We start from the raw sequence: 22,812 nt of genomic DNA, 5'->3' as shown, positions 1-22,812 counted from the left end.
TGGGCTCTAAGACACTTGAACCGCAGACCCCACATGTGTGAGGCCGATGCTCTATACCTATTTTACATTATCTCTAAGTTTTGACTTCTAAAACAGGGTTAAATATTGGAATCAGAGTATTGTTCACTCGACAGTAAAGTGCACACTCAATTTGGCAAACTACATGGGACCAAGCCTGATTCGTTGCAGCAAGAGAGTCATTGCAACAGGACATCCTGTACTTTCAGAGGCAATTTAAATGATGCAATTTTTGTTCTATCACAAAAAATATACATTGATTTGCCTGCTGCTTCTATTGTTTAATTCATCTACAAAAATTTTAACTGACATGACTATCATTAGAAATATGATTGGACCCATATTAAAAGGTACCTTTCATACTCAAGTATTTCTCATGTTCTATTGGCAAATTTCACTAAATGAAATTTTAATTCAACAGGTCAAATGATGGGACAACCACCAGGAGAACCTTACTGTAAAGAAATTTGATCCTCATAGCCAGTATTTCTCAGGATCCAGTCCCCATATATCATATTTTAGGAAGTATGACCATATGCAAATCAGCATCATCTGATATGCCAAATACTTGTTCAGCAAAGCAGGCAAGTACTGTAGTGTTATGAATATGATATGATATACTGAATTACAACAGAAAATATAAACAATTTGTTTAGTGATAATTTCAGAGAAGTATGATGAAAACAAATTTAGCGAACATATAAAAGATTACCTCATCATCATCGTCGGAATCTTGAGAGCCAGATACTGTTAATAATGGAATATCTGTGGGTCTCTCTGGTCGAGCTTTTCTGTGGCGGCGTTGAGAGCGTCGTAACTCTTCTACATCCATTGCATTTACTGTGAAGTCACTGCAAAACAGAATCAGCATAGAGTAAATACAAGGATTCAAGTTATACAAAAAGCAGCATTGTGACAAAATCTGTTGTGTTCAAAAGAAAAGGATCAAGAACAGATAAGTAGGACAACATAAATGTGCTGCTGCCACAGGAAACTGTTCAATCAATCCCTGCAGGGATTTTTAGTTATTACAATGGTGCTAAAGATTCATTGGAGAGCATTTAATCTAAGAATGCCATGGGTTCCAGACAGTGATGTCTGCAGGTAAAGCAGTAGCAGAATAGACACAGGGCATGTCTAAGGAAGCTTGGTACAGGTGCACGTGTTCTATATGAATCAAATTATATATTGTATTGCATTAAGAAAAGGAAGCAAAAGTTAATACAGTACAAGAATTACATACAATACTGTATTTGAAAGAAGTTTTCAACAAGTATCGGAAAAAAGAACAATTCTCACTTCTGCATGGTTAAGGAAAGTAAAATGTTTCATAGATACAATTCTTGCACTCCTGCTAACAATGAAAAACTGTCAAAAACATGTATGTGCATTATAGAGCAAATAAACATACTTGTAAAGTTCAGCCAAATGACAACATAAAAGATTAATCATGAGGAGAATACAGCAGTTTACTGTCAACATGAGTTGAACATGAACATGAGAATAGCACATGCTCTTTAATACTCATTAACATTACAGTACAGTACAGTAAATAATAAGTATATGTAAAAGAAAAAAAAATCTACCCTGCTCACAATGGAAGTAAATTCTAAAGTTAAAATTCATAAATAACATTACTAACTTTATGAGAAAATGTCACAATAATGCAACTGAATCAAACATTGTATTCTAAACCACACATGCAAAATGAAATAAGTGACAATGTTTCGGTCCGTTAACTTGTGTTTCCAACAGAATCCCAACACACTTACCTAGCTGTGTCATCATTATGAGGATAGTACATGAGGTGTTCTGAATGCTCAGGTTCTGTACTTTCATCATCGTGTTCACTGCAATCTTCAATGTCTCCATCGTGGTCAGTTGCACCATCATCCACTCGTAAACTACTGGCATCACTTTCATCAGTGTGGTGTCGGTTTCGGCCATTTGGCTCACAACTTCTTTTAGTAACTTTAGAGTGTGTATTCTATAGATAATAAAAGCAGAATTTGTTTGTTGTATTATGGGTGTAGTTATTAGACATTTGAATTAAACAATTACTGCTTATAACCATAAATATAATAAATATAAACAAAGGAAAACAAGTGCCAGTGAAAATGAAGATAAAACAATTAAGACCAACAAACATCAAAGCCAAAGTTTGATCTTTTCAAAGCACAAGGTATATACAAAAGCAATTTTATACAAGTCCAGAATAAGTTTACTAAAATGCAGTTGTAGGAAGTCAAATGTAAGCCGAAAATATAGATAGATTAATGTACTTGCAACTATAAATTACACTTAAATAGAAAATTTTCTGATTACTGACAAATCAAGTAAAAAATCAATACCTGAAAAGTTTCTGCCCCAGAAATAATTTCCTTTAAACTGTCTGGACAAGGAACAAAGTCAGGATCGCCACCCGAATTCTGTAAGTTGGGATGCAAGTGTCATAAGAGAAAAGAAACAATTCTGACCTCACATTTAGGAGTTAACGTGCACATACACAAACACACAACACTGTTGACCAGACCACACACTAGAAATTGAAGGGACGACGACGTTTCGGTCCGTCCTGGACCATTCTCAAGTCGATTGGGATGAGGACAGGTAGGGACAGGCATTAAATAGGCAAGAGAGAGCTGAGGAGGAAAGTCAGGTGTAGGGGATAGTAGTAATGAGAACTGCAGCAGGCCTATTGGCCCATACGAGGCAGCTCCTATTATAACCACCGAAGGAGATAGTAATAGGAATAAGAAGAGGATAGCAAGGGAGCGTAGAAGACAATGAACAGAAAAAGGGAGAAGAGAGAAAGAAAGGGAAAGAGAAAGAAAGAAATGGAAGGGGGAAAGCTTATGTTAAGTCACGTTTGTTAGAAAGATTAGAGCATTTGAGTATATACTGTGAAAGGGAAGAGTCCACAGCAACAAAGCCAGGACTCAAGTTCATGTTGGGTACTTTGTTAAAAAGAGCCGATTCTACAAGACGGCGTCTGTGTAGAGTAGAGGCAGGAAAGATTATTTTGGAGGAAGACCAATCAATAGGATGATTAGAATCCCTCACATGGCAGAAGAGAGCATTGTTAGTGTCTGCAGACATAACACTTCTCTTGTGTTCTTTAAGTCACGAAATACCTTTCATCCTCTTGACATTAAACTCGCCTTTCGACAAACTAACACACTTCGTAGCAATCTAGTTCACACTGCTCCTCCTGCTTCTAATGCTGCTGGTGTCTACTCTATTTCCTGTTCATCTTGTCCTCTCCAATACTTTGGCGAAACTGGCCGTACACTGAATGACAGACTTAAAGAACACAAGAGAAGTGTTAAGTCTGCAGACACTAACAATGCTCTCTTCTGCCATGTGAGGGATTCTAATCATCCCATTGATTGGTCTTCCTCAAAAAAAAAAAAAAAAAAAAAAAAAAAAAAAAATCTTTCCTGCCTCTACTCTACACAGACGCCGTCTTGTAGAATCGGCTCTTTTTAACAAAGTACCCAACATGAACTTGAGTCCTGGCTTTGTTGCTGTGGACTCTTCCCTTTCACAGTATATACTCAAATGCTCTAATCTTTCTAACAAACGTGACTTAACATAAGCTTTCCCCCTTCCATTTCTTTCTTTCTCTTTCCCTTTCTTTCTCTCTTCTCCCTTTTTCTGTTCATTGTCTTCTACGCTCCCTTGCTATCCTCTTCTTATTCCTATTACTATCTCCTTCGGTGGTTATAATAGGAGCTGCCTCGTATGGGCCAATAGGCCTGCTGCAGTTCTCATTACTACTATCCCCTACACCTGACTTTCCTCCTCAGCTCTCTCTTGCCTATTTAATGCCTGTCCCTACCTGTCCTCATCACAATCGACTTGAGAATGGTCCAGGACGGACCGAAACGTCGTCGTCCCTTCAATTTCTAGTGTGTGGTCTGGTCAACATACTTCAGCCACGTTATTGTGACTCATCGCCTGCACACAACACTATTACAAAAAGTTGATATACTAATTTTATGGATAAACACATACTATTCAAGCTGAAGAAAAATAGAAAAGGTTGAACTCGAAAAACTATAAACATTAAAGACTCTCAACTTCATAGTCTGTCTGTCTTATAGCACCTCAACACTTGAAGATTTCTGATCATTCATGAAGGGAAAAATTAACAATATTACTGTTCCAGGCATTGATATTGTATATTACTACAATTAAAAGAAGTTGCTGGTCTTCAATGCCAGGTTAACAAAGAAAAACTTGAAGTTAAGAGTTTTTTAGTCTATTATAAATATAAAGAAACTAGTGCAAAAATTAAAAAGCATACAAGAATCTTGGCAAGTCAAAAATCAATGAGACAGACTCAAACCTTTAGATAAAATGTTGAACTTAAGAGCAGAATATAAAAATAAAAAAAACATTAAATATAATAAAATACCAATTTCTGGAGGAGTCCCAGTGTCTCCCTGAAGCTATCTTTCTGAGAAAATACATACTAAATACTTCCTCAGCTTCATCCTAAAAAGGTCACACCAATTACCGGTGGTTCTATTTGGTCTACTGAGGTCCAGAGCCAGAACCTGGTACCCTCTCATGAGAGGTACAGAGAGCAGGTGACAATCTGCCACCTCACCAGAAAAAGCCTCCAGAAAGACTTGAGAATGGTCCAGAATGGACCGAAACGTCGTCGTCCCTTCGCTTTCTAGTGTGTTGTTTGGTCAACATGTTTCAGCCACGTAATTGTGACTCTTCGTCTGCAAGCCTCCAGAAAGTCAGCACAGCTTTAGAAACAACTGGAGACTTTATGTAAAATGAAGCCTTGAAAACTATCAAACTACTACTGCAAATGAGTCACATGGAACATAGTCAAAAGGTAATGCAGACCAAAACTCAAAGGAAGCAGAGTATCATGGAAGCGAGGCTCAAATTCATCAGGAGGTACCACAAAGACATCAAGAGAAGCTTGAGACAAGGGACGATGACCATACCACACATCGGAAGATGGAGAAACTACGATGTTTCAGCCCATCCTGGACCATTATCAAGTCTAGCATCAGTAATGTTCATCGTCTATATAAATAATCTACCAGAGGAAAAACAGAATTATATGAACATGTTTGCTGATGATGATGTCAAGCTTCTACTATAAGACACTAAGACAATTGTCATACACTTCAGGATGATTTGGACGACAAAATAAGTGTATGGAACAACACTTGGCAGATGGAATTCAAGAATAAATGCCACGTTATGGACTGTGCATTAAGAGAAAATAGGCCACACACAACTTACAAATTATGTGAAAGGGAATTAAAAAACTTGGACAAAGAAAAAGATCTGGAAGTGGTTCTGGATAGAAAATCGTCGCGATAGGACCACATAAAGGACATTGTTCGAGGAACCCATACTACACTTTTTAACTTCAGAATCATAAGGCTTGGTAAATGTTAAAAGAAATTGTTCACGACTTTTATGATACCAAAATTGGAATATGTAACAATTGTATGTATGGTGCCCGTATCTCAAGAAACACATTAATAAACTGGAAAAGGTACAAAGTATGCTACATAATGGCTTCTGAATCTGAAAACAAGAACTGCGAGAAGGGGCTAGAGGTGTTAAAAGTGTCAAAACTAGAAGATAAGAAGAAAAAGAGGCGATATGATAATTACACACACAAAATAGTAACATGACTCAACAAAATTGACAAAGAGAAAGTCTTGAAACCTGCAACTTCAAGAACAAGCAGCCATAGATTCAAGCTAAAGAAACAAAGGTGCCTAAAAAATATTAGAACATTCTCTTTTGCAAACAGAATGGTAGATGGTTGTAACATTAAATTAGGAGGTGGATACCAAAACCTTCAGTAGTTTCAAAGCATCCTATGTTAAAAAGTACTGGAAGACGGAACACCGTAAGTGTAGCTCTCACCCGGTAACTACACTGAAGTAATTACACATAAACACTATCTATCTATATATTATATAAGTAAACTATTATATATATACATATATAATATATATAAAAGTTAACAGAATATATAACATTAGCACAGAAAATAAAAATATTTACAATTGTAGCATAAGCATATGAAAAACTATATACACAGTATACAGTGGTATAGAGATACACTTAACACACTTTACACACACACATGCTTCCTTGTTTACTATCACACACTCACTCTCCCTTATTTACTATCACACACTCGTTCATTATCCTTTGCTCACTCTACTTCCATTTCATCCTAAACTATAAAAACAAAAGAAATACATCCTAAACTATAAATACCTTCTGTTATAAATAACTTCATACAATTGCAGGCAAATATTTAAGTTTAAATTAAAATTGATTTTCTTTGTCTACTAACCTGTTTAGCTAGCATCAAATTCTCTCTGCGTGCACCACTGTACTGTTTGTGGACACCCACACTGTCATCTAATGAGCTGTCTTTACTAGACTCGGAGTCTGCCGGACGTTTCTCTGTAAATCATTAAAATGGTTGTTGATCATTGGAATGTGGTAAAATGAATTGCATGATGCCAAAGATTAGGGGGTGAAAAATAGTGTTTGCAAGTATCATAGAAAAAAAGTAGTACAGTATTGGAGGTAATGAAATGCCTTTTTCTGATCGAGTTCTGGTGGCTCCCTGAAGCTATCTCACTGAGATTGCTACTAGATACTTGGTCACATTAGTTGTAGGAGCTCTGTTTGGTTTACTGGAGACCAGTGCCAGAACCTGACACACCCGGAGGTGCAGAGATCAAGTGACATTCTGTCACCCCAGAGGGAAAGCATCCAGAAAGTCAGCGATGCAATACAGACAACTCCAAGGTTTGTGGAAAATGAAGCCATGAAACTGCCAAATAATTCACAACCATGAAAATATTCAAAAGTATCTTGAACTCGTTAGTAAAGATAACCACCACCAGATGGCGAAGAGCCCCAGCCCTCCCAATGACAACAGTCCCAGGTTAGTTCTGTCACTCATATGATGCCCTCAACACTACTGTACTGCTCCTGAGATGTCATCAGTATCAGTAGGTCCATGTGCTAAGGGCCAGCCATCTTTGGACTTCATCTTGTAGGGACTATTCGCTTGTGTATGATCCCCAGTAGGCCAGTGGCCAAACAGAACTGCCATGACTGTTGTAACCTAGTAGCTAGTAGCAGTCTCAGTGAGATAGCTTCACGGAGTCACTGGGAAACACCTCAAGAAAAAAAATAAGCAGAGTACAATAAGCAGAAACTATTATAGAAACTAACTATGAAAAATTTCATAAAATATAGAAAAATGAAAACACTGATATAAGTCAACAAATCTAACCGAAGGAATGTCATTAGTGGAGTCCCACAAGGCTTGGCACAACAACCAGTTATGTTCACTGTACAAATATATAATCTTCTGAAAAGATGCAGTTATATGAACACGTTTGTGGATGACTCTACACTACAGGGAGAAATAGAAGACCTAAACTACAATCCATCATGCCCTTTAATATGACCTAGACAAAATAAGCATATTGAGCAATACATGACAAAAGGCATTCAAGATGTATAAATGCCATATAATGGAGAGCAGAATAAGTAAACTAAGACACCATTTGTCCTTCAAATTAGGTGAAAAGAAGCACAAGCCACCTCTTTCCACAGCTTTGAGAGTAAATATGAAAATAAACTAAAATGTCAGAATTAAAATGCACAATGAAAAATAGCCAGGCAATGGAATCCAATGAGTTAAATCTCACTCCCAGTAGACACTCCTAGGAAAGTACATATTCAATAAATTGTGCAGGAACTCTTTAAAGCTGCTTCATTTAAATATACTTATCATTTGGCTTTCCAGTATGAGAATAGCAACTTACCCCTTGCTGGAAATGGTATAACAGAATCAGTATCATAATGGCTTTTGAAGGTGATAGCATTGTTTGGGAGGCGCTGAGCCCATCGACCTTTAGGCATGTCCACTCCTGCTCTGTCTCCAGCACCGCCACCAGGGCCTTGAGATTCTGTCATTTGCTTCTTTGCCCACAGTGGTAACTTCCCCACACTGAACCTTGTGATATAATGAATTTAGCTCAACATCTGCCTCGTGTAAGAAACTAATGTTTTTTTTACAATAATTGTTAATTAAGTACTGTACTGAGTTCAATATTTAATTATTTTTGCACACAAAAATTAGGAAAAATATATTTTTTGCTCTCCCTATACTTTAAATACATAAATCTATTATTATCTATCCTCCACTTCATAAAAGTAGACCTCATCTTATACTACAAGCATTTCAACGCACTTAAGCTGAATTCTGCCCAAACATTGGGGGTTATGAACCATTGGAAAAACTATATATTTATTTATGCCTCAATATTTTTCTTCAAATCTTATAAACATCACTAAAACAAATGTATTTCAAACTAACAAGAGCTGAAGGCTAATTATTCAACAAGAAAATGGAGTAACAAAATACCTATAATCTGGCTCCTCCTCCTCATTAGCATTGTGATCAAAGATATCCTCAGATGCAGGCCTGAAGTCTTCATTGTCAATAATCTGTCTCTGTGGTTTTCGCTTTTCTTTAGTAGCTCTTTCTGCTTGCTGGGCCAATCTTGCTGTCATTGTCTGGGTCATGTCGTGAGGCATCCTGAAAATTATAAATGTTATCTACTGAATTGTTCCTTATTCAAATAACTTTCAAAACTTTATTTGTCTATACATGCATAAATAGTTGAAAGAAAATATTTACACAAGAACTGGCATTGTATAACACTGCTGGTCCACAGAATACCTAACAATGCCATAAGCCAGCACTGCAATGATAAGCAAGATGGGTACACTAATTCATCATATAATTTGCCAACAAAATTAATTACTGCTAAACATAATGACTAAATTCTATATAGTGTAGCAAAATTATTTGTTCAATTTTAAATTTTTCACAAAGTGATAATATCAAAACTATAATTGAATATGAGGGATCCTGTAGCATACACACCCCCAACTTTAAACTAAAAACTTACTTCCACAAGAAGATGCAGCCATCTCCAGATACAGTGATGAGATGTTTACCGTCGCTTGTGAAGCGTAGTCCAGTGACTAGCTCAGAATGACCAAACATTGTGGCCATACACTCCCCAGAATAATAATCATATATGCACATATTCTTATCTGTACAACTAGTCGCTGCATAGATGCCACTCTGATCGAGAACAACCTGCAACAATAATATTGAGTTTAATATTTTTCTGAATTTTTGTTGACTTAATAATTTGCAAAATAATCACATAAAGCAAATGCAAAACATCTTCCAGCACCCAATACGAGGTGCAGATGTTTTGCTAGCTCTGATCTGGCTATGTAGAGTTACTAGCTTGTGAATTTGAGGTCAAAAGGCCAAAACAAGTACTGCAATTGGTTGTTATTCACCAATAAAATATAGTGGTTCAAAAATAAATGAAAGTAAAACCTTAAAAGAATGATTTATGACAGAATGGAACCCTTGTTATAAAGCTAGTAGTATTTATGGCACAAAAATGTCTCATAAATGTTGTTTAATCTCCCAACTGCTTACTATCATTAAAGAATTATTTTTATTTTTATTTTTTTTATTTTTTTATTTTTATTTTTACATTGATGTTTCTAGATCTTGTAAGTCTCACGTTTTCTTCTACCTTTCAGTTTAAGACCTGTAGGAAATCTAACCTTTCTTCATAGATATATAAAACTTAAAACATTATTATTTAAGGACTCTCGATACTAGGATAATTTTTTGTGATGTCTGAATACATAATCAGGATAAGCTAATAACTCACCATACATAACAAAGTCAGATCTAACATATATTTATGGCTTTCTTACAGGGGTGTCTTACAGGACTGGAAACAATTAGGGTACTTCTGTTGTTTATTGGTCCATACACATGACTGAGATCTTCACCCTGGCTCATGCTGGCCTTTACTAGCAGGCACTCTCAGCCTTCAAGTGTGGTCCAAATGTCAAAGGCCACAATATCAAAGACATATCAAGAAGTACAGTGGCCTTTTTTTGATTGAGGTTTAATCGTCCAGTATATCAACTACTGGCACCTAGGTCAACTGTCCGAGCTCCAGGATACATTTTGTTGAATGCCTTTGAACTCTTTCTAGCATAGTTACATATTCTTCAATGTGTGCTTCAAACCACCACTGCATATTCATATTTAGGCCTCACATAAGTAATAATTTTTTCATCTTTGCTCAGTCCAAAAAATCCATTTGAGAATTAGAACATCGGGAGGCATAATTGCACCAGGTAGCTAATAGTCAAGAGACTGGGCCTAAGACCTAGACTGCACTACTCACCCCCCCCCCCTTCCCTTGTATACACAATTACATAAACAATTAGATATGGGACAACTCATGCTTCATTTTGCTTACCTTTATCAGGGTCCCGTCATCACCAATAGATCCTTTGAAGGTTTTAGAGTGTTTGCCAGTGTTAACATTATACACGCGAATATTACGATCTTGACATGCAGTAAGGACGTGCCGCTGACCATGGTCCACCTGACAAAATGAATTACTTTGTTATGATTATCATAATGCTAGAATCAAAGTTTAAAACAAATATGATAAGATAAAAAAAATAAAACTTTGATAGTGATGATATTATTTCACTACTCAAGAGATTACTAACCTCCATATCATATAAAGTAGTTTTTCCAGCAACATTGTGGCCACGGGAAAACCAAACTTCATTCTGTGCAGTCTGGAAATAATTTAATTAACAGAGTTAAAATATCACTAAATAATATTTTGTAAATATCTTGAAGATCATTATTTCCATAAAAATAATCCATTCAGTAAGAAAATGCAGTTAGTCTAATAAAAAGCCAGAGAAGCAGACTGTATAAATATATGGCAACAAAAATACAACCAAGGGCTTGGTATCACACCCCGTTTCAAAGCCATTTGTCATCCCCAATCCTGTTATAACAAAAGTAATGAGGTTCACAGCTCAGAGGAACCACGAGCGTCTGATAATTCACATCCAGCAGGAAGCCAAGAGACAGATGTATTTACACGAGGCATAGTGTTAACAACAATTATATACCTAATGCACCATCACATCATCCAACTTACACACTTACACACAATTAACCTTTGGAAGTTTCAATATAAGTTCATCTTACACAAAACTCTCCCACTAATCATGCACAAAGTGAGAAAAGAAAGGCAAGCATGAAACAGGTGAGATACATTTACCATCTTTCTGTTAAGTGATCCCTGAGATGACAGGAGGAGAAAAAGAAGAAATTAGATAATTGGGTGCAACAAAACACTACACTTTCATAATCAGCAGGGAAGCAAGGATTCATACAAATCGTTATGGAGTTCCAAGATAAATGGATTTCAATTTTATTTAAACAGAAATATTTCCTGATTATTTTGAAGCATTTTGACAATTACTTCATTGTTTCTGTTGTTTCGATATCATATAATTACCAATGAGAAATTAAAATACTATTATGATGATAACGCTGGAAATACAACATTTAGAAACAATGTAATCTAACTCTGATAGCTCTCATGTAGCAACAGATATAATAGATAAAGCCCATTATTTTACTGTTGTCATCTGAACTTATTCCATACGTATATATTGTACTCAAGATATTACACACAAATAATCCATCCAGCGATTCACTTAACCACCTTCCATTCACTAGTGTAGCCCACTTCTGAGTGGGCTACATCCATTAACAACAGTTAAAACCGACTCAAATAATCTGCATTTTCTTTTACCTTTTATCTTTAATCTTCTTATCTTTTACCAAAAATGATAGAAGCGATCAAGCAGGAAACCAGACATATGTACAAAGCAAAATTAAAACAGAAAATTCTTAAAATAAAAAAGTCAAGTGCAGAATGTAATGAAATGCCATGAACAAATCCACAAGGGCCGTGATGAGGGGTTCGAACCTACATCCGAGAGCATCCCGGACGCTGCTTTAATCGACTGCGCTACGACATGGTTAAAAGAATTGCAACCAGAAGTTCTACTCGCCTTAATTGGACCCTGCAGCCTCTTGGCCCTTGTGGATTTGTTCATTTGATGCATCACGCTATTGTGATTTGTGTGTGTAATGAAATGCTATGTCTCGAGCAAGCCTCTCAGTAGCATCCCAGTGCATCTGGCCTGGTATAGCTAAGTCTCCAGAATTGCACCAGGCCTCCAAGACCCACACTGACCACCTGGGAGCCAGGAACAGATTCTAGCTCTCTATGGGGTGAAGGGGGGAGCCTAAGCATCACACATCGACCCAAAACTGAGAAAACCAACCAGAAATTTAGCCAAAACAAAACAAGCTATTGCTTGAAACAAGGAAATGAGAAAAAAAGGAGTAATCAAATCACTGCCACTAGTGAACAACCTTAATCCTAACTTGACTGGCCACCACCAGAAGGCAGTACAGATCACGCCAGAGTGCTGGTCTGCCTCACTCATGAGCTACCAGTACTTAAAATCACCAAGGGAAAGAAAAAACAGGTATGGGACAAGGCGAGACCTACTAAAAAAGGGGCGTTTAATTTTATTCAATGCTTGATTTTAACAAAGACCCACTTAGTAGCTCTCTGGATGGCAAAAACACTACCATAAGCAGCAGAGATCTGTGAAATGAACAACCAAACCCCAGGAAGGGCACCAAGAGCACATGGCACAATGTAAGAGGCTCGGGGCTAACAGTCCAACAACCCAGAGCCTGTAAGGCTCACCACCTGTACCAGCCCTCCACTCTGATTTGACCATAACAATCTCCTACTGAGTTCTGCAGTAGGAGATGCCCTGTCACATTCTGTGAGCATGCATTCATTCTTTTAGTCTAATAACTGTCTTTTACTGTTGTCATCTGATATGGCTCTGTAGTAGCCATGATATTTGACTATATCCACTATTATTTCCAACCTGTCTCTCTGCTTCTCTTCTGATCCTAGCATATTTAATTGCAGCCCTCGGTGACCCTGTGGTTATTTCAGTACCTGGCTGTCTATACTTTATTCATGCCTTCACACTTCTGCTTTGGCATCCTTGTATTGTCGCTGTCTATACTTTATTCATGCCTTCACACTTCTGCTTTGGCATCCTTGTATTGTCTGCTGATCCATGGGCCGTATGTATTTTTCTTTAGTGTAATCAAATGTATCCAGTGACCCTAAACACATTTTTAAATAGGGTTTATTCCTGCTCCAACCTGTTCAGTCAGTGTATGCTAGTCCAAGCACACTCAACCACCATCATAGCCCCTACTTTAAACTTTCAAATCATTCATTCACTTTCACTTTAATTCACAATCAGGAGAGACTTCTGGTGGAAACAATTTACACCAATGGATCAATAGATCAAATGTTGATTAGTAAGATCAAGTAGGTTTCGAGTGGTTTACCAGGATAAAGCTGATCAAATATTTTAAGAATATATTTTTATTATATTTTTATTAAACTTACTGTAACTGTTTATATAATAAATATGCATTTAAAAATGTCATGATGTGTTCTATCATTTACATTAATAAAACACCAACATATCTGCACTGAAATCTGAAAAATGGCCAAAGCTTTAATAGAAACTTTGCACTGATGCAATGGGTCTGTGAAATAAATCTGTTAAATCAAGCCTCCACTGTATTGCAAACTACAATTACTCTATTATTTCAAATAAAATTATTTTTTGGGTTATAAATGACTACTAGTATAATCAGTTTCTTGAGAATGCTTACCATGGTGGCACTACGGAAGATAATGGAGCGGTCGGCACTACAGGAAACCATCTGCAGTGCACCTTGGCTCTGGTAAAATCTTACTGATGTTATGGCTGAAGAATGATCATCCAAAGTTTGCACAAAACTGTAATCCTGTAAGTTACAAAATTCACCATAGTAAAATATACTGCACAGCATTCTAAACTTTTTATATATTTTTTCAAAATATATAAAATTCCACGGTTTTCCCGTGGAATTTCAAATGATTTTGTCATCAAAATATGCACAGCAAAAGAGATTTTGTATATTTTGCACAAATAAACAAAAATACATTTTTAGTGTAAAATGACAAAAAAAAAAAAAAAAAAAAAAAAAAAAAAAAAAAAAAAAAAAAAAAAACATGAAAGATCTGTTGAAATGAAAGTCTTTTTTTCTGCAAAAAAGGGCCTGGTAAAAAATCTGTCTTTTTGAAAGACTCCACTTTATTTTAATTATTACTATTTTATCTTTATGAATATTCTATACCTATAAAATTTACAGTGTATTGTAGTTTATCAAGAATACATAATACACTCATTCCAAACAAAACATTCACACAGTTCTCACCTGGTCCACTGCAAACACATGAATCAGTCTATCACGAGATGCCGAAGCCAGGAACCTGTGACCGGTGTCAGGACGGGAGTATTCTAAACTCAACACCTCTGCATCATGAGCTTCTATCTTACACAACTCATCAAGAAATTGCAATTCATGTACTCTGTCAAAAAAAAAAAAAGATATACAATTATATTGACTGATTTTTTTTCTTAGAGATACTGCAAAATTAAAACAACTAAAGCAATTAAGAAAAATGTAATATTGATAGCTACCCATTATGTAAAAACACCATTACCACTGTATACGAGACCCTTCCATTCCCTCACAATTTGGCAAGCACTGAATTCTATTCAAATTCTCTAAATAATAATGCAAAAAAAAAGTAACTTTTTACAGCAGTGTACATCACATTATTTCATATGTAAACCTTCTGTGTATTTATGTACTGTATGCTGTACATCACAAGAGTATAGCTCACAAACTGAAAGATATACATTATTTTCCAAAACATTTTTAAGTTAATGAGCCACCTCAGGGTTACAAGCATTCACATCCAACAGCCTGGTTGATCAGATTACTAACTAGGAGGCCTTGCCACAGACTGGGTTGCAGGTACACTGATCCTCAAATTCACCACAAGGTAACCACATGGTACTGTAAGGTAACCACATGGCACTGTAAGGTAACCACATGGCACTGTAAGGTAACCACATGGTTACGCTGCATAAATTCCTATACTGTATTTTTTCTAATCAAGACTTTCGTATCACCAGCTAGTTTGCATCCATGACTCTCCCTACTTCTAATTTTGTGCAAAATCCCTCAAGCAACCACTTGTAGCATTTAATCATTCACATTTATTTAAGACACATAAATTCACTTCCTCCACCACCATAACTTGCCTTTTGCTCATATTCACCTTTAACAGTTTTCTCTCACGCATATCAATACAATTTAAAACTAGTCTACATAAATCTCTATAACACTTTGTTAAAAGAACTGTTTCAGGGGAAATCAAACTTCCAAAAGAATAACATAAAACAGCAATATTGCACTCGAGTTTCGAGAAAGTAACGCTGAGCTCGAGAGCCAACCCACAGGACTTATAACGGCAACTGAAATAATAATCTGTCTTTGCTTTCTGTGCCCTGGACAGGGGACACAGGAAGATGGGTCCCCAGACGAATTGCACCACATACTGGTAAACACAAACACCACATAATAGTAACCAAATACAAAATTATTATTCCATGCATTAACCAAATATTTTCCCTTACCTAATGTTTCCTGCTCGATCTCCAGATGCCAGGTGCTTGCCGTCAGGACTGACTCTGATGCACCTCACACCATTACGAGAATCATATGACGTATCATTTCTGTCCCCACCTTGAGGGTTGACATCTGTGTCCTTGATGAATCCTAGTTCTGGATCCACATACAATGTTTTGAGAAGTTCCTGTGGGAAAATAAAAGCAGGCTGGCAACAGGCCTAAAGCATACAGCAGCATACATGTTCAGACAAAAAAACTTAAAAGCATTTTTGAATATTTAGCAAGCTAAAGCATCTTGCATCATCATCCACAACACGGTAAACCAATGACAAAAAAATACAAATGCAAAATAGGTAAATTATATGTACTGTATAAACAATGCATCACAAATAAAGAGAGAGGTATATTCAGTCAAATTAATTACAGCATAAGCATCCCTTGATAGCGTATGGGATAAATACCTTTCCTGAGAAGCTTACCATCGAGCTAAACTCCAAACTTTACTGTATACCAGCATAGAAATATATTTTTTCCGCAGACTTTCATTTCATTATATACTTAGCCAATTTGTACCAAATAAATATGGAAGTACAGTATAGCATACTATAGTAATTTTATATAATGTTAACCTACACCTATGGAAATCTATTAATTTATTATCAATACATTACCCATGTTCATCAAAGTGGGGAAACAAATTACTAGGTAGTATCTTATTGGCACTAGACTAGTCAAAAAACCTTACAACTGATTTTGTATAGTGTACATGTATTTCCTGGCACCCACAACCACTCCTGGCACCCACAGTCTCTCCCAGCACCCACAGAGTCTCCCGGCACCCTACCTTCTTCTAACAACTACTCTTTAACACCTGGTGGTTGGTAGGATAACAATTGTGTGCTAATATCAATAATTAGCTCCTTGTGTTTCTCTTTGTCACTAGTAGGGTGTGTTGGGGTATGAGGTATTTTGTCTAACAGTGAGCTGGTTCCTTGGTGGAGGCTTGAGATAGACTTCTCCATTTTCTCTCTTCCTTTAAATTCCTTAACAAGACTATTTGTAAAATTAATAGTCACACTTGTGGCACACGCTCAACAAGAGCAAACAATGCATGTGAAATTTGCTATGCAAACTCATGTTAAACAGAAGTCTACTATATTGAGTGTACAAACAATAAAGAAAGATTGTATCTATAGAGAATTCCCCATACAATTTTTAAAATTGTAAGCAGAGTGAAACATACAGCAGCTTATCAAGATATTTCTGCAAATACTGTACTCTATTCTAAATGCATGAATACAAATATCTACTGGGAGAAAATGTTAACATTTTAAATCTTTCTGAATACAGTATGGTATTTTCAACTGCAATCAATTCCCAGTTTTATACAAGGAGGCATTCTCTGATACAGTGCATACATTCTAACAGCACAAACTTTTGTCAAAAATCTCTTAAATGAAAACCGGATATATTCTAGGACTAAGGATTGATACACAGCACAATATTCAAGATGGCGGGGACTGGGGTAAAGGATGTATTTCTTGGACCCAAGAAGGGTTGAGTGAAGCAAATGAAAAAATTCATAAAATTATATAGAAAATAGATTTAATCACTGTCCTATGATCAAACCCAAATCAATAGTTAAGATTTGTTATTAACTTCACATTGCCACATTGGCATTCTCTCTCAAAAAATTATGGTACCCTCAGGTAGGCTAGGGTGAGTCTCAGAGAGACCTAGTGCATCTTTCCAAGGCTTGGTTAGGCCAGCTTAGCTCTGAGAGCTGCTGAGGGCGCCCACCCAGAAAGAAAATTAGTTTTGAAAAACTTACTAGGCAGCAACAGCAATTTTAGACTACTGAGAACATCTCTGGTTCAAAGGTATGTGTGCAGAAATATTTGTACAGCTATTCTGATTTCTTTATAAAATTATCTAAGAAAGTTCTAAAATTTACCATTTTGGGGACTACATGGATCAAATAATAAGAACAACATTCCTTTTATCATAATACATAATGTAATTGCTGAAGGTAGTAGACCCAGTCTTGAGAGGTAATTAGTTATCTCGAGATGATTTCAGGGCTTAGCGTCCCGCGGCCCAGTCTTCGACTGGCCTCCTATTTTGTTACACACCCCAGGATGAATTAGGTATGGTTCCATACAGTTCGTTAAATCGAGGTTGTACTGTATAGGTTTATGGTACTGTACTGGTATAGTCAATGATAACTATTAAATACATACATTTAACTATTTTGTGACAAAAATAATTTTTGTCACAATTTTTGTCACAACAAGTAGTATTCTCAATTTGGTCTATTTCTGCTAAAAATTAATTCTTCACTATATAATTGACTTATCCTGAGCCATTTGTGTGTGTGTGTGTGTTGGTGGGGGAGGAGGAGGGGGGGGAGAGGGTAACAACCATAAATGCTTTAGGCTAACATTATCATTAAATCCAATATGGCCTACCTCTCTCTAATTTATTTTATATTAATATTGTACTGTATTTCTCACTAAGTTTATTTTCACTTATATTGTCATTTTTCTTATGAGAAAAAGGAAATAAAAATGTTTGTCATTAAACAACAGCAATAAAGCATAAGAATAAATTACCACTTCAGGAGCCTGGAAATTGCAAAAGCAATGCAAGCAAGAGAGAGATTCTTTTGTTATAATTACAAAGTAAAAATATTATTCATTTTTTTATTTTCAAATGCAAACTTATTATAAGCTCAAAAGCTATGTTTAGCTTGTCTTCAACTGAATGAAATAAGCCTAACTAGAAACAACCTACCTTTACAATACACAACTGAGCTACTCATCAATAAAGAATAGTGAACTGATGTTTATGAAGGCGATGAGTCACAATAACGCGGCTAAAGTATGTTGACCAGACCACACACTAGAAGGTGAAGGGACGACGACGTTTCGGTCCGTCCTGGACCATTCTCAAATCGATTGTGAATGGTCCAGAACAGACCGAAACGTCGTCGTCCCTTCACCTTCCAGTGTGTGGTCTGGTGAACTGATGTTTAATTTTCTACAGAAAGTCTTAAAACCATTCATTAAAATATGTTCAGAATTATAAGTGAATTATACTGCAAATATTACCTGCGTAATTTTAATTCTATGTACTGTAGTGTATTATCAAGCTATGTATAATTATTTTATTACAATTATATTAATTTAAGTTACAGGATGAGAGCTATTCTCATGGTGTCCCACTTTTATATACTTTTCAATATATAATTTTAGCCAGTAGTTTTGGCACAAGAATCCATCTATCACTTGATTCTAGATGCTACACGTGTAATGAATTCCTCCTCGTAATTATTCTTTAGTGCTCCTGATCGCATGTGCGGTGATCCTGTCTTCTCTCATCTTTCTAACTTCTAGTTTAGGAATATTAAAGAAACTCTAGAATTTTCTCATAGCTCCTATTGTTTTGGGAGAAATTTGCCACCATGTTTTTAAACTGTGTGTTTGTTGTGATTCTCTGGTGATAGTTTACTTATAATGATCACTTGCAGGTCCCCCTTAACCCAATTGTTTAGTGTTTTGACATATGCAGTAATCTATAAGCTACATATCTACATATAATCTACAATTATAGTAATCTATAAGCTACATGTGGTCAATTTCCAATTATTCTGAATGCCATTACATGGGGATTAACTACATTTATCTAATTAACCATTTTTCCCTCGTTGCCCCTATTCTTTCTACGTTGTTCAGAATAGCAGCAGTCTTTTGTATCTCTCTTATTCCTAGTAGTATATTTGCATCATCTGTCTACATATACACACAACTTTGTAGCCCCCTCAAGAAATTCGTTCATGTGCACAATGAACATTACTGGCACTAGTATCTAACTCTACGAGACAACTAATTTCACTCATCCAGTTTATTTGAACCCTCTAAACATTTTTGTATTATTAATATGTACTAAAACTTTAAAATAATTTTTGATGTAGCGGTCAAAAGCCTTTTTTTCAGTTTAAATAGCTACAGTCCACACACAAGTCTTGCATTAGCTCAGTGACTATTGAGAAAGCTCAGTAAATTTGGCGCACACAATTTTCCTATTTTGAATCCAAACTGCCTGATATTATGCAATCCCTTCTTGACATTCTTCCAATTTCAATTTGACTGTTTTCTAAGTGATTGTTCTATTTTACTAGTTAACCAGTAAATAGTTTACAAGTCTGCTGTTTAATGTGTCGTCTTCTTCAACCTTTTTCATACATTAGGAAGATATTTGGCATTTTTAAACATCTACTAGCTTTTCTACTTGTAAAGATGCTTAAAGGATTTCTGTAGTGAACAGCTGAGCTCTCTGAGAGCATTTTCTCAAAATCAAAATTGGTACCCCATCTGGGCCAGCTGCTTTGTCCACTAGATCCATAAACCTATTACTCACATGTACCCTGGATATATTTAGATGTTACACGATTTGTTGTAAAGGCCAAGGCGAGTTTGATGCAGAAAACTGCCAATCTCTAATATACAAACTCTGCATTTGGTATCTCATTTTAGTTTGTCACACATCTCAACCGATCTCCATTAAGCGGTTGTCTGCCTTTAATCTCGTTACAGTATTTTATTCTTGAAATACAAGTTACTCAGTAGTTTTAGGCTTGGTTATGTTTCTAGTATATGGGGCTAGGTTTATGTATTGGCTACATCCTTTCTTTTCTTCATCCCTAGCTCTCTTGAAATTTCTGTTCAGTCCTTGTAAATTTTTCCGTTCGTCCAGGTATATAACTTTGGGTGCCGCTCATAGATCTTCTTTAGAAATAAGAGTTCCTCCTTCATGTTCCATTTTCCATTCTCCACAATAGCATAACGCATGACATATGGCATATATTATTTCCAAATGAATGTGATCACTTTTCATATTAGAAGCAAGTGTCGAGTATGCTAGAACTCGCATTATAAAAAATAAAACATGAGATAACAAAATATGCTCTACTTACACTGCTGTATATATTCCTCTTGTATAACGTATTCGAGGACATGGCAGGATCAATATTCCAAACACGTATGGTGTCATCAGAGGAACAGGTGATGAAAGAGCCAGGAGGCATCACTCCTTTAATGCTTTCACCCTGGGAAGGGTATGTCTCCACACCCCAAATGCAGGCAGAGTGGTATAAATACGAGTGGGTTTTTCCAACCTGTAAAAAACAACGTTTATATTAAATATTTTTCAAATTTGTAAACCGATTTAAAGAACTGGATATTGATCAGTTACATAAGGATGCCCCAGAGAAAGATTCCTGTTCCACACCACAGCAATTTTTCAATTCTTTTCGATACAACAATCACTCAAAAAATCCACCACCCCCTCCAAAAAAAACTACCAAGAGGAAGTTACAGTTCAATCACCCAATCACTCAGTCACTCTCTCTAAACTCAATCTCTCTCTTCACCACAAACGTAAAAAAGAAATGCGTAAAACCAAAAAAATGCATGTAAACTCTCCCAACAAAACAATGTTTACTTATTTTTACAAGAGATATATACAAGAGTTGTTACATTCTTGTACAGCCACTAGTATGCGTAGCATTTCGGGCAGGTCCCTGGAATACGAATACTTATATCCTTGACCATTGCACTGCTCTGCACATATGATGATAATGATCAACTTTTGTATTGAATCTACAAATTCTGAAGAACATTATATATATTTTCCAAATTGCAGAATTAAAAGATTAAGGAGCCGCTGGCTTTATTTAGAAAATGAAGTACTGTACATTGGTAAGCCAACCATGGTGTATCTGAAGCAAAACACTTAGTGCATCAAATTGACCCTACTGCAGCCTGCAACTTGCCAGAAACAAGAGACATTTGCTTTAGGGTTCATAAGGTATAATGTAGCACAACTTTTACGCTAAAATCTTCAAAGATTTTTGTAAAAGAACATTTATTAAATGCTCCAAGTACTCACGCAGCTCAATTTGCTTGGGATACAAGACAAAAGTTAGGACTACTTTGGGAAAGAAAAACAATAGCACAAAATACATACCCTCTTAATGTCCTTGACGTCCCACACATACATAGAGTGGTCGTTATACACTGCCGTCACTTTGTGGTTGCTCTCATCAAAAGCTATGGCAATGGTGTCAGGGTACTTGGCATTATTGGGGTGAGTGGCCATGTGGCTGTACAAAAAGATTGGGGTCAGTCTTATGACTATGTTAAACTACATTCCTCTTCAATTAGGACATTATTAGTTACAACTTTTATGTTAGTACAGTATAAAATTAACATTAATTATACTTATTTTAACAAATATGTCTTCAAATCCACTACAAATAATTCGGTAATCAAAATTATATTTAATGACTTAAACAAAACACTTAATATCACATCAAACAGAAAAAAAATAATTCACATAAATACTGCAGGAAAATTATTTCTGATAATATAAAGCTTCATGCTATTACAAAATGTGAGTACAGTACTTTGTTATTCACATCATTGTTCATGATAATATGGTATTAATGCTCTATGTATGAATCATTCTCCTGTAACTAAATTATGCTAAATTTACTAAGGATACAGTCAAACTTTAACCACACAACAAGCAAGCACCTTCATTTGTTGCCTTTCATTTTATCATATTGTATACAGGTACAAACAAGTACAAAACTGTCCCCCTTTGTCATCCAGTAAACTACACTTAATAAAATAATTAAACACAATATTAATTTAAAATAAGAAAGTAAACTGTACACAATATGAATTGCTAGATATAAGACTTTCAATTAAGGCAAACAAAGAGGAAGCGACTAATATGACATGGGGGTCTTACCTGATGCTCAAGCCCTTCGATACATCCACACCGAGGTAATGAGTTCGTGGCAGAGTGGTGACAAACTGCAGGTTGAATGGGCTAAAGCAACGAATAATACCTTCAGCACATCCTACATATATGTAGCCCTCGCCAGCTACCACGCAATTGGCACTTGTTGTCTGAAAATATTTACATAAATACAAATCAATTCTAGATAAATAAAAATAGTTACATTTGCACCAAATAAAAGTGTGCAAGTTTAAATCAACTTGTACAAAATTATTTTAATTAAGGTTTCACAATTCTTTCGAACTAATATTATTAATTCAATAATTTTGAAAATAGAACACACACACACACACACCACTTTTACTTAAATACAGTAAATAGAAGGAATTTAAACTTCTG

The 22,812-nt window shown here is 36.0% G+C and overlaps 1 protein-coding gene across 11 annotated transcripts in view; it reads right to left on the bottom strand.

The window, feature by feature from the left end:
* The window catches only part of Wdr62 (WD repeat domain 62), a 231,507-nt gene that overhangs the window by 23,570 nt on the left and 185,125 nt on the right, over window positions 1-22,812 (bottom strand). For 10 of the 11 annotated variants that reach the window (XM_069337296.1, XM_069337295.1, XM_069337294.1 and 7 more), the window contains 15 exons: window positions 22,423-22,583; window positions 21,634-21,769; window positions 20,582-20,782; window positions 15,613-15,791; window positions 14,342-14,495; window positions 13,754-13,888; window positions 10,672-10,743; window positions 10,413-10,541; window positions 9,018-9,211; window positions 8,468-8,641; window positions 7,866-8,056; window positions 6,371-6,483; window positions 2,370-2,447; window positions 1,791-2,005; window positions 731-869 (listed from right to left, as the gene is read on the bottom strand). In XM_069337296.1, the coding sequence (XP_069193397.1) occupies window positions 731-869; window positions 1,791-2,005; window positions 2,370-2,447; window positions 6,371-6,483; window positions 7,866-8,056; window positions 8,468-8,641; window positions 9,018-9,211; window positions 10,413-10,541; window positions 10,672-10,743; window positions 13,754-13,888; window positions 14,342-14,495; window positions 15,613-15,791; window positions 20,582-20,782; window positions 21,634-21,769; window positions 22,423-22,583 (2,271 nt within the window). The remainder of the gene's footprint in view (window positions 1-730; window positions 870-1,790; window positions 2,006-2,369; window positions 2,448-6,370; window positions 6,484-7,865; window positions 8,057-8,467; window positions 8,642-9,017; window positions 9,212-10,412; window positions 10,542-10,671; window positions 10,744-13,753; window positions 13,889-14,341; window positions 14,496-15,612; window positions 15,792-20,581; window positions 20,783-21,633; window positions 21,770-22,422; window positions 22,584-22,812) is intronic. The other variant, XM_069337289.1, reaches the window with a different exon arrangement.

Source organism: Procambarus clarkii, chromosome 37 (assembly GCF_040958095.1).
Source record: "Procambarus clarkii isolate CNS0578487 chromosome 37, FALCON_Pclarkii_2.0, whole genome shotgun sequence".
In the NCBI taxonomy this organism is placed as follows: domain Eukaryota; kingdom Metazoa; phylum Arthropoda; class Malacostraca; order Decapoda; family Cambaridae; genus Procambarus; species Procambarus clarkii.
The sequence above is the reverse complement of the archived record's forward strand: the minus strand, read 5'-3'. Positions and strand labels throughout refer to the sequence as shown.